The sequence below is a fragment of the Lissotriton helveticus genome, chromosome 9, assembly GCF_964261635.1.
Source record: "Lissotriton helveticus chromosome 9, aLisHel1.1, whole genome shotgun sequence".
NCBI lineage: Eukaryota > Metazoa > Chordata > Amphibia > Caudata > Salamandridae > Lissotriton > Lissotriton helveticus.
In genome coordinates, this window is record NC_136070.1 from 1226156280 (window position 1) to 1226169438 (window position 13159).

Below are 13159 nucleotides of genomic sequence, written 5' to 3' on the forward strand. Positions count from 1 at the left end.
CCGATGGGAGACGTAGCTTGTGCCAAGCAAGAGTAGTGGTATAGCTTGAGTTAGGAATGTTTACATAGTGAGATAGTTGTACTTATGACCCATATCAAAATGCTTGTAATATGTAACCCTATGGAATATCGATAATGACTGGTTTAGTCCTGTTTTTGATTGAGACGAGTTATGGTTATAAAATATAAAATAAGACGGACTAGGTCTGTAGATAATACTGTACGACTGTAATAAGCTAATGTATACACGATTTATGACTGGCCGAGGATGGTCGTTAACATTGCGTTAATACTGTGATATGTACATATGGTAAATAGCGGCCAGCCTCAGGGTTGTGGGCATGACGCTGTGTATAGCTGAAAGAACTTAATAAACGTCTTGTTATAAAAAAATTAAAAAAATGCTTATGTTATAGCATTGTTTATGTCTTGTGTACCCAACTGTAAAGATCAAAAGTTAAATCAATAATTAATCTTTTTTGGTTGTTTCCAAAGTAAGCAACGAAAAATGCTCACAGATGATGCTCCCCAAGAGAAGGATGTCTCTGTCAAAGAAGAGAGTGATAGCGAAAGCAGCGATGAGGATTGGGAAGAAGTAGCTGGTAATGAGTTTTTTTTTTTTTATTATTTAAAAAAATTAAATAGTAAGCTTCATTGACAAAAGTCTATGTGCTTACACAATTTACATCACACAAATTACACTTAATTACCAAAGGGCATTCACCAAGTGCAAGAAACGGTTATTTGGGGAATAGCTTTGGTGGCAGCAGTGCTTGCTAATCAATCCTAATCCCTCTACAGGAAACTCCCTTCACTTGCCTTGGAAATTGTGACTAGCCAATCTGTACCATTCCACACACGTACCCCTCCTCCCCTTCCTCATGTGGATGTTTGCTTCACACCAACCTGGGTATGTAGGTCTGTACCCGATCCAGCCTGTCCCCTTTAAGTTATTTTTTGCTTTCTCACTGGAGCCGAAAGTTTATGCTTTCGCAAGGGTCTAGATGCTCCAGTTGATCTAGAAACATCTGAACTTCCAGTTCGGCCAGTCATTCGGAGTGTCCGCATTGGCTTTAATATGGAGAGTGTGAAATCCCTAGTTTGATATCCTGCTGTGCTGAGTGATTCTAGTCTCCATCTTTCTCTGGTCTCCCTCCAGCCCATACTTCTTGATCTCTCCATTACAAGTATACACCTGGGTTGGTTTGTTGTCATTTGCCTATCACTACATCCAGGAACAGACTGACCCATGAGCACTGCATGTGGATCATATATTTGTAAAGCCTACTTTGGATATATGTTTCTGTTTGCAGAAATCAATGAGCCTGCTCTGGATGCCTGTGGCGTGCCGACTCTTCCAGAACTGCCCCTTCCCTCAAAACCAGTGGAGATTGAGATCGAAACCCCAGAGCTGATGAAGAAGCGCGAGCGGCGGTAAGGTCACTGCCCAGCTCTTTTTGTGGTCATGCTGGCCAGTTGTGTTGATGTATTGATTTGGAATCTTCAGAAAAGCTCCTCCAAAATGCAAATGCATGCAGCTTGAAGATTCACTACAGGTTAACATTGACTCCCGAAACAACTGCGGTGGAGTTGAGATACGTATGAAGAATATTCCCTGCATACTATACACCAGTCTACCAAAAGGAAGGGAAATGTACCCAATAATGGTGTGGGGGGGCGGAAAGGAGATCCGTGAGAGGCACCTGGAGGATCAATCAAAAGGCCTCCAGTATATTTGTTCTGAATTGGGCAGCTCTCTTTATTTGTTTAAATTAGAATTGTTGCTGTAAATGTAAATGTAATGTAAATGTGTTGGACTTGTAAAGCGCACAGCTGCCTGTAAGCGTCCCGGCGCTGGAGACCGCTGGGGAACCCGTCCTGGCTTTCCCTGTGAGATGGTCCCTTTTGGGTATCTCCAAGGTGAAACCAGGCTTCCCCGGCGTCTGTGGGGGGCCGTTGCAGAGATGAGGCAAGCTTAATGCCCAGAGTTGCCGAGTGTGATCCCTGGTTAGAGTAGGCACCGAGGCGAGAATTGTCGAGTCCTCTGACCCTGGTCCACTACCCTGCCGCGTCGGGAATTGAACCCTGGTCCTGGGCCGTTCTCTGCTTCCGGGTCTGCCACCTCTAACCAGTGAGTCACACCACTCCACTTAGTACCATGGTAACATTTAGAATCCTGTCCAAGGATAGGACTATGATCTCTTTTCTTAAAATTTTTGAAGAGGGTGGGGGAAGAAGGAAGTTGAGCTTGGAGAGGAGGGTTACATACCTGTGTACTGCTAACATTTTGGAGTTATGCGCTCATGAATACATCCATACCTGAATTAATGTTGATTCCACTTTATGACCGAACCTAAATAAATGCAGACAACAGTTAGGAATCTGCATTTTTAATTTAGGAAATATGCAGGCAGGGTGCATGGTCCTTGCTTTCAATACACTTCTGCAGAACAGATTTGAGCAGAAGACCTCAGTTAATGTTCTGTCTCAGACACAAGATGCATCAAGAGCATCTCAGCTGTCCTTTATGTGCAGTTAATTTGAATAGATGGGTAGAGTTGGCGATCCTGCTGTTATCTGGGATAAGTTACTGAAGTTCTGTGGTTCTTTATCGATACACACTACTGAACTCAGTTTTGACCACTGAAGAAGACCACTGTCAAGGTGGTGCTAATAAACTGTTTGTGCTCTATTCCAAAACATGCAAATGTCTTTCAGGCACGTGCATCAAGGTAGGATTTTGAAAGTCTTTAATTGCGGCAATTAAGGAATCGCAATTAAGGTCTCGCAAAAGCCTCTGCATGTAGGAATCGCTGTAAAAATAGCGATTCCTACACATTCCTTATTTGCGAGTCGCAAATTGCGAGTCGCAAATAAGGAATGGCTTTCCATTCATTCCTAGGGGCCGAAAGGCATGTGTGTGTGCAACATGAAACTTTGAAAAATGCACTAAAGTGCATTTTTCAGAGTTTATGCAAATTACCATGAAGTTCAACTTCATGGTAATTTGCGCCCCCATTAGCAAAATCGCTATTCTCAAGTGGTTCCTGCATCGTAAATGCAATCTCAATTTGGAAACTCGCAAATAATTGTGATATTTTTTTTTAAAGTGCGAGTGGCAAGTTGGTTCTTGCTTCGCAAAAACGAATTTTGCGATCGCAAACGGCCGATTTTTGCGATTCGCACCGTTTACAATCGCAAATAGCTTTGATGCATGTGCCTGTAAGAAAATAAATTCCAGGATCTGTGATCCGAGCAACGAATATTGAACTACCTCTGTATAATTTATGTAACTTCCAGAGAAAAAAAGAAAGCCGAGTTTGAAGCCTATCTGAGAAGAATGATGAATCGGTTCAACAAAGACGTGCGAGAGGACACGCATAAGGTAGGAATCCCAGCCTAGGCATGGTAATGGGGCTCAAGTAGAGGCATGCAGTAATAGCAGAAGAGCAATGTTTAGGTGCTGATTACAGTTGTTGTAAAAAGAAATGATGGGTGCTCCCAACTCGCAAGGTATACGGCGTACTTCCCTGTTTTACAGTCTGACACGCACAAGCAATTGCAAGTCTCCTACCCTCTCTCTCCAAAAACAGTTCCACTCCCCAATGGCTGTGGAGATGCAGATCCTATTCAACCCCTTTTCACTCACCATACAAATACTTTCAGTGCCATAGTTATTTTATTACAACAAGCGGTCTTCCTAGCAGCAGGAGTTTCATATCAATCAATCGGGACACTTATAAAGCGCACTACATACCTGTGAGGGTCTCAAGGCGCTGGGTGAGGGGGCGGGGGCGGGGTGCTGCTACTGATCGAAGAGCCAGGTCTTGAGGAGTCTTCTGAAGGCGAGTAGGTCTTGGGTCTGCCGTAGGTTGGTGGGGAGGGTGTTCCAGGTCTTGGCGGCGAGGTGAGAGAAGGATCTGCCGCCGGCAGTCGTTCTTCGGAAGCGGGGGACTGTGGTGAGGGCGAGGCTATGGTTATCTTAGAACTCAGTTACTTATAAAGCACCAGTTTGAATGCAATGTGTTTTTTAAAAAAAACATATATGATCTACTTTGGGGTTATACAGATTGTGAAATGAGCAAATATTTCTTAACGGAAAGGCCACAGTTTGAAGGGGAAAGATTTGAAGTAGACTTGAACGTGGGCTATGAATAGGAAGTAGTTGTAGGTTGTTATTATAATGATTATTATAGGGATCCTACCAGTGGAATGAAAGACCTGTCTGTGTCTGCTGTCATTTCAGCAATAATTTATATTTTTCTGATAACTGAACCAATCCTGTAAAAACAATTGCAGATAATCCTGCAGTCTAAAATGACCAATGTTGAATTTAATAAAATGCACAGAAGCAAAGAGTGGAGAGAGTGCTATCTTTGAAAGTATCCCACTGTATATTCTGGTAAAAATAGAAAACCATTTCTCTGGAAGCAGCGGGTCAAAACTCTTCCCTGAATACAAGCAATTTTTAACAGAGACCGCCACTGTAGACAAGCACTTTTGATTATGTGGAAAAGCAAGAAGAGGTGCATACATGATGTGGCGAGAAAATAAATTAATTTAATCGAGAATGGACAAACCACTTTCAAGAACATAGGTTCCTGCTCTTGTCTAGCTCTTTTCTAGTTGGTCTTTCATTTCTGTACCCTTTGTAAGCTTCGCTAAAAGTATCATTCACACATTTTAACAAACAGTAGATTTTCATATATATAATTAATCTACCTTTTTTTAAATTGAATACAGTGGATAACTCTGTAGTTATGGTTTAGGTCAGTGTTTCAATTGGAAAGACCTCTTTAGTCGTTTTTTATAAACCCTTGGGGGCCTCAAATCAACATTAGAGCTTCATAGGAACCTGTAAATACACAATAAAACCAAATAGTATAGTCCTGTGAAAACGCTAAACGAGAGAAACCCTACATATGAAGCCTCAGCGAACAATTATGACAAATCCAAACAGCCTTGGCAATGTCCCAAACGGAGAAAAGTCCTAAGAAACGGTCAGATCTATCTAGTTTCTACGTTTATGTATTTATTGGAAAGGGACATTTATACCCCTTTCCCAAGTTGTGGGAGAGAGGGTGCGACTAGATTAAAAATGGATTTACTTCATTGTAAAAGAAGATGTTTTAAGGCATAAGATGTGAGTTCTGGGAAACTGGATATGTGACATACTTGCTTGTTTAACTCTGTGTCTGAGCAAGTACTACCAATGGACAAAACCGGGGAGTAGTGGATATACAGAGTATGCTTGTACGCAAACTTTCAGTGGCTTGGTGATGTGTTTATAAAAGTTGTGTCCATAGTAGGATGGTGCTCTACAATTGTTGCTGCCTGATTTGAAGAGTTAATAAATACAGATTATTTATTGTGAACTTCTAATCTTTATGAATAATAATAATAATAATAATCCACATTTGTAAAGCGCACAATCACCCGCAAGGGTCTCTAGGCGCTGGGGGCCGTCGGGAAGATTAAGCGAGCTATTGCCCAGAGTCACAAGGTGCTGGGCTAACCTGCCGCCGGTGCCGGGGATCGAACCGTGATCCCCAGATCCCAGCGTCAGTCGCCCTGGCCGCGGCGCCACACCTCTTCCCACATGCAGTATAGCAAACGAATACATGTGGTTAAAATTGAAATTTTCTATTTTTGTACCATTTCTTTACAAAATATTTTCACCAAGAATGAAGTTTCTTTTCTGTCTCGTAAATTATTTGATCTCCCAAATTAGGGAGTATAAAACCTTGCCTGGTGCCTTCTGTATCCACTCTGTGTACTCTTACCAATGATAAAAGGAGATTTGTTTTTGTAAGTAGGTTAAAAGCCTCCTATTCTCCTCCGACCTAACACTGTAGGTTGGGTCCAGGTATAGGTAGGGCCAATGAATAAAAAGTGCCTATTTTTCACAGTTTGACTGCTTTTCTCCCTTCCCTCCACTTACAGGTGCACTTGCTGTGCTTGCTGGCAAATGGTATCTACCGCAATCGGGTGTGCAGTCTACCCGATCTTCAAGCTGTTGCCCTGTCGATTATCCCTGCCCAATATATAAAACAACCCCGCGTGGATCTCTTATTTCTGTCCAATCTGGTGAAGTGGTAAGCTAGAGAATAGGCTTGAATATCTGCTGTGCATGAGCGAGCGAGTGTCTTTGGGATAGGCTTTTGAGCAATGTGCGCCCCTGGAGGGGAATAGCTATGGCTGTGTATATGCTGCTAGAAACAGCCCACTGTGCCAGTTAAGAGTCATATGGACTACATTGAATGTTTGTTTATTGTGTATTGTACATCTTTAATGTTTATTGGATGGCATGATTATTGCAAGGATAATACTCAAACTTAGCACCTGTAAAAAGTTTGTTGCTCTCCTAAACTCTCTTATGTCTCCTGTTATCACCCATGCTGCTGGAACCATAGGTTTCTGTCTGCATTTGCCTTGCCCAGTACCATCCCAGATAACAAGCTCAAGAATTACAGCACAAAGTAACAGCTCTTTAATTCTAAGTATTTCAGAGCCTTGGTTGTTTGTCTCTTAACTCAAGGGAGAGTTGACTTTCCAATATCTTTGGTTTCATTATGATAAACCGAGATTGTAAAATACTGTTCTTGCCTGCCTGTTTCTGCAATGAAGGCTTTGCTCAGATATAGCCACAGTGAGTCCATGTGCATCTCTGTGACGTGGTAAAAGATTTAAAGACTCTTCCTACTACTAAACGCTTGTCCTGCTGCACCAGAGCCCATTACGAATGAAAGTCTTATTCTTGCAGGTTCATCGCGGCATTCACATTCACTCCTGAGCTGTCTGCTGATGGCCGAGAACCGTTGCAGTCAACCTTGGAGAGTAGGTTGGGGATCTTCTGTGCCAGAAATGAGGAAGAAATGGTTCATGTATGTATATCCATGATTTAAGTATTTCTTCTGTACTTATTGACACAAGTCAGATGAAGGAAATAATTTCTGTATTGCAGTTCAGTAAGGTACATTACATCAGGGGCTGGCCGAGATTTTATTGTTGATGATCCGAATGGCTAAGCTTTGAATGATATGCTTAAGAGTTCGTGGCGCCATTATTTTAGGTTCACTGGCGCTTTAACAGTTATCTGCAGATTACTCCATAGAATTAGGAACCAGTGGTCTTTTCTAGGAGCTGTATTGGATGATGTATGTGTGAATCCTTGTATCTAGACGGTATTGATTCTCTTAAAATTCTTGACCTCTCAGCACCTTTCACTACCTTTGACCGTTCACCTTTACCCGTTCACCTTTACTTTCTAGACTCCACAGTCAGTGCAGAGCTCTTTTATAGAATTTTGTCTACCCATATAATTGCTTTCTGTCCTTTTAATACGTCTTACAATGCCTTATCCGGTGGGCTGGAATAAACTTCTTTAATTAGTTCAGCATTTTTCTACACCTATGTTTCCCCACTCAGTCATTGTTCGCAATTCTACCATCCGTAATCACTCTGTTGCTATACTGCGCGCATTATTCGTGACTGGATAACTGTGAATGCATTGAAACTTCATTTGGACAAAACTAGAGTTTTGGTTGTGGGTGTTTTTTCTTGCATGCTGGTTGCAAGCCTAACAATCTAAGCTCCACTCCTTTGTTGTTGTGTGTATTCAAAGTGTAGAGTTTATTGTCTATGCCAATATGAACCTTTAGGAGGTCAAATCTAAAGTAGGTAAAAACACCCTTACTAGTTTTCCTATATACATTCAGTAAGATCCTTTTGCTCCCCCACCATGTAAACTTTACACTGTGTTCCAGTCAGTAATATCCACCAAACTGTAATCTTGCCCTTTCTAAACCTCCTTGCTCTAGATATTAGATTGCCCAAACCTCAACTGCACTACTTCGCTTAACATGCTACAACTTCATCTGTCTCTTGTGAAAATTGCATTGACTTAAATTCAGGAACAGATGTGCCCTTACGGTTTGGTGTACATCTTTATAAGCCTCTCAGTTTGGTGGAAAGCACATACAATCTGGAAATAGTTAAAATGCATGAAGTTTGATCACTGGTTTTAAACTAAATATGTACTTTTAGCAGATCTGTAAAGGTCAGTGGGCTCTGATTTTAACTTGGCTACTGAGATAAAGCCTGGAAGCTAGCACATTAAAAGCCTAACCCACTAATGTATCATTGTTGGCTCTGGTAATGGTAAAAGTGAACAAATTCTGCAAAGGGCTGGGACATTAGGTGTATTTGGTATTCTGATATTGCAGGGTAAGAAAAAAGCGGTGGACTATTTGAAGGGGACTCCTTTCAGCACAAGTAACCTGGCAGTGCATCTTGGCTAGGTCCATTGTAACATGAGCAGAGACTCACTACGAAGGGCTTCAAGTCTCTAACTCCAAATATGAATATTTCCTCTGGAGTGAATGGCGAGTTCCTGGTTGTGAGGCTGTTTCCTGCTCAGTGTGGTGATTCTGTTCCTGATGACGGCGTTGAGTGTTGTCATATATGTCTGTTATTACATTAGGTTATTTCTTGTCCTTGCTGAAGAGGAAAGGTAGCATTGCTCCTTACCCAACTGTAAAATCTGACCTTCCATTACATACACACCCAAGACTGATTTAAATTTTGTTATTGATAGTTGTGTTTTTTTCTTTTTCTCACAGGTATTTTTAATTATTTTAAGATCATTACAGCTACTCTGTCGGCTGGTGTTGTCTTTGCAGCCCATTCCATTGAAGCAACCATCGGCGAAGGTATGAGATACAACAACAGGAAAATGCATCAATCTTTTGGAAACTAGTTAACATTGAACCCCCAAAGTTGAGGCAACTGCAGAACTCTTTCAAAAAGAGGGGTGAAAGGTGAATCTGGTGTGTTAGGACAAAATGTGTCATTTGCACATTGCGTCTAATTTGGATACACGGGAAAATGATTATCGACAGAGTTATCTGCCTTCAGTCTGACCTTGCCATGATATGACACCTAGCACTGGATTCTGCCAAGATATGCTAGATCCTTGAAGGAAATAAAACACCATAGCAAAAAGTATCTAGCTCCTCTTTTGAGTTGTGGCATGCGGTGTGACCTTATGCATTAGGTTACACCATGATTGATTAGATCCTGTCATCAAGTACCACATTCTTCTTAACTGCATCCCATAGTTGCAATTATTTAGTGAGACACCTCCCCTTTGAATTGCTGCACCCCTTTTGTGTGCTGTGGGACCCCCCCCCCCCCTTTGTTAGTTGCTGGATTTCTGTTTGAGTTGCAAGTCCCTCTTTGCGCAACGCAGCATCCATTTGTGAAAGACACGTTTACTGTCTGAATTAGGGGGCCTGTTGGTAATGAACCAGATTCCTCTTTGGTGTTAAGCACCTTCCTTTTTGAGATCCACTTATACTGAAGTTTGCTATCCTCTCTTAAATAGTTTTGGAATTATATTGATCTAAATATATATTTTTCTACTTTTGTAGGATAAAAAAGCTTCCAGTTCTAAATCATCACGCCGCACTTCAGGAGGGAAAGGAAGTGCTGCAAAAGCAAACAAAGCAGCATCAAAAAAAGGTGCAGGGCGGCAGCGGGGGAAGAAGACGAAGACTCTTTCAGAAGAAGACAGTGCAGAGGAAGAAGGGGACACGAAATCTGAAAAGTTGAGCTCCCCTGGATCCAAAAGAACTGCAGACGAAATTAAAATGAGCAAAGGTGTGAAAAGGCTGAAGGGTCTTTCAGATGGAGAGAGCAAGGTGGGCATTAAAGAGGGAATGCCGATGCCCAAAAATCAGCGTCGGCGGACTGTGGCCTCCAAGGTCTCTTACAAAGAAGGAAGCTTGAGTGAGGAGTCCAGCGATTCAGACTTCCTTCTCTCGGACAGTGAGGACAGCACTTCTTCTGAGACTGATTATGGATGCTCATTTCAGAAGAAACGGAGATCCTCTGGGTCACAAAGTCTTAAGGTGCATAAAGCAAGGCCAAGTGATGAGGGTAACACTGAGAGCAATTTAGTTACCAAGAGTTTAGAAAAACCCAAACCTTCTGAGATCAAGGTGCCACAAGAGGACACTTCCAAGGATTCCAAGAAGAGGAGCAAAATAATTTCCAGTGATGAGGAGGAAATGGAAGTCACCGTAGACTCCAGCGGCATGGATCAGTGGGTGGAGGTGTTCTTAGAGCGGGAAAACAGGTGGATTTGTGTAGACTGTATACACAACACCATCAACAAGCCACAACTGTGCTACAAGGCAGCCACCAAGCCAATGACGTATGTTGTTGGAATCGACAACGATGGATGTGTGAAGGATGTAACGCAGAGATATGATGCAATTTGGATGACGTCAACAAGGAAACGGCGTGTTGATGCGGAATGGTGGGAGGAAACATTAGCAGCCTATAGAAGTCCACTCTCCGAAAGGGAAAAGAAGGAAAACCAAGAGGTGCTGTATATTTTTACAAATTGTACTCTTAGTAATGTTGATCAAAATATCGATTTCTTGGCTTTCTTAAGTAGTGCAACATTCACATCAATTTGATACAATTCAGCCAAATATTACCACATTGCAATGCAAGTAGATAAGCTTAGGTACTTGGCAAAGGCCTACTACTGGGGAACGTATTATACACTACTTCAGCTGGGTAAAAATAATGTATACGTAACAGAAAAATGTAATCCTCCTGCGCTGAGTAGTAACAAATATCTGGCCACAAGTGCCGTTAAGCATTCATGCTTGTATTTCATGATTAGTGAAACAACGCAAATGGTTTTGTCTTGTATTGCTGCATTTAAAAGTATGAAATTGGCACACCAGTTTCATGTGCATCTAGATTAGAAATGTGTACTGTCTGTTTTATAGATATATAATTATGTAGGAACCTAACAGAAGAGTAAGTGGTGAAGTAGAGATGTTTGCAGTGCTATGTCTTTTTTTTTTTTTGGTGGCATGCGTTGCGACTTCAGCAAAATGATGCAAAGTTGTGCACCCGACATTCATGCATATAATTTGAGTTACACTGGAGACGGTGGGAGGAGGTAAATTCTTTATTTATGTGCAGTTTCATAGAGCACAAACTATACCCCATGAATATTGGAGAGGTTTACATATGAACAGACTTGTCCATAAGGACAGTTAATGTTTCATTTTGTTAATATTTGGACCGTTTAGTTTGGATTTACTTTACAGGAGAGCTGTATTGGGATACATACTTATTTGCATTATATCTCTAGGTTGAAATGGAATGCAATCTATAATTTCTGACCTGCTCCATTAAAAGATGATTCTGTAGGGATGATGGTGTTGAGCGACAGACTGAAGAAGTCTAAACATAAAATTAGGACTCCCAAGTGCAGGCAGATGGCAGAGTCTCTTGAACCAGCGAAGCCTTTCCGCATCATAATGCACAATTCCTGCTAGTATCCTAAACATTCTGAGTAAAGCAACTCCTCTCATCCTGAGTCCTCCCACGATCCGAGATCTTGCATCCCCCAGCTCCAGGAGTCCAGTTATAAGGTATAGAATACATTACTGGCAGACTGACTTGAGGATTGAATGAATGAAAATATATTTATTAAGCATACTGAAGCCTCAAAAGAAGTATCCTGGCGCTGATCGGCAAATTGATTGGATAGCCGGAACTAGAGACTGAGTAGATTGTAATGTTAAACAGGTAGACCTTCTGTTGTTTGTTGTGTTTTTTTTTTTTTTTTTTTTTTATAATCTTTCTTGATTTTTGGAGGTACAAAAAAAAACAGTACAGCACATTTGCTCACTAGCCATTGGCATTTCAGAGTGTGCCAGCAGTGGTTGTGCGCATACATGCATATCGACCCAGATCTACGATGCATAAACAGTACGTTCAAAGTGAATAGACCGACGTAAAACCCAATCATCTCAGTTGGTGTATCCATTTGCCCCAGATCCTTTTGTGTTTGGTTGGGCATCCCCTGGCCTCAAACAAGGTTTTCTCCTGGGCGGCACACCAGTCCACACCTCTCCGCCATTTAGCTACTAGGACTTCTGTTGTTTTATTTAGATTGAGTTTGTAGAAGCAGAGACTTAGCATTCCATGCATTAGATGTCATAGCTGACAAAGAGCAGCTTACAGTCCTGTTTTTTTTTTTGTGTTTAGGGACTGCTATGAGATATTGTGAGCTCGAACACAAAGTATAAGGGAGGGAGTAACAGGAAAACATTGAGGACATATAAGCATCTTATCCACTGTTCTGAATGAGTTTATGACAAAGGCACAGTGCTTTAAAGTTTGTACAAACATTTCTGTACACTTTGATGTGAAGATCGTGTTTCTGAAGATCACAGAATTTACTGGATAAATTGGTGAAATTGCGGCATCGTCTTGTATTTGATAAATTGATCTGTTGAGAACAAATGTTTATGTAATGCACGAAGTCATTTGCTAAACATAAAATGCAATGATCTATGTGATAATCAATATAACACAATTATTTAATACTCATTTCTGAACATTTTGAATGACTATGAGAATTGAATGATTTTCTCTGACGAAAGTACGGACAAAACACATGACCTATCCATGTGTACCCCACAAGTGTTTAAATTAATAGCCACAGAGGTACTGTTTTGTCAGTACATTCATGCCCTGAAGGGCTCATAGGAGAGGGAGATAAAGTGGTCTGCATGGGCTTTGGGAACACCATAGCTTGTGCCAGCCGGCACAAGGTCGGGCGAATGGCGTGACTGAAGGTCATACCCTATACCAAGATCCTACAACTTGCTGTAGAAAGCTGCACTGCAGGTTTTGGGGAAGATGGCGAGCCCACAACTTAGCTCAGATGCTGTGCGCCGTGTATTCTTGATATGTTATAAAAAACACATATATAACTGTAGTGGCGTGCTTATTGTTAATCGCGCGAGGTGCCACGCGATGCTTCCTAGCTTCGCGTGGGGCGCTGCACGATGCCCAGCATGTTATGTTATTATTGTTTAAATGCAATGTCCCCGTGCGGCGTGTCTGTTCATGGAAGAGCCTTAACGTCTTTCAGTCACCGTTGGGCTCTTCGCTGTCTGGATGCATCACGCTGAGGTGGAGTTATATACAAAATAAACTTCATCTTAAATCTCACCTACTTTCGTGGATTATTGCTCTTGCGACATTTGGCGACGATCGGGAGACAATAACACACTGTAAACATGGGGTTGCTTGGTTCTAATTGAACCTAAAGAGACTACAAA

At 41.6% G+C, this 13159-nt stretch overlaps 1 protein-coding gene across 1 annotated transcript in view; it reads left to right on the top strand.

The window, feature by feature from the left end:
* Nucleotides 1-13159, top strand: part of XPC (XPC complex subunit, DNA damage recognition and repair factor) — an 81065-nt gene that overhangs the window by 34767 nt on the left and 33139 nt on the right. Inside the window, exons 3-9 of the mRNA XM_078661714.1 lie at nucleotides 495-601; nucleotides 1313-1433; nucleotides 3300-3384; nucleotides 5943-6094; nucleotides 6763-6883; nucleotides 8621-8710; nucleotides 9431-10387. Coding sequence (XP_078517840.1) covers nucleotides 495-601; nucleotides 1313-1433; nucleotides 3300-3384; nucleotides 5943-6094; nucleotides 6763-6883; nucleotides 8621-8710; nucleotides 9431-10387 — 1633 coding nt within the window. The remainder of the gene's footprint in view (nucleotides 1-494; nucleotides 602-1312; nucleotides 1434-3299; nucleotides 3385-5942; nucleotides 6095-6762; nucleotides 6884-8620; nucleotides 8711-9430; nucleotides 10388-13159) is intronic.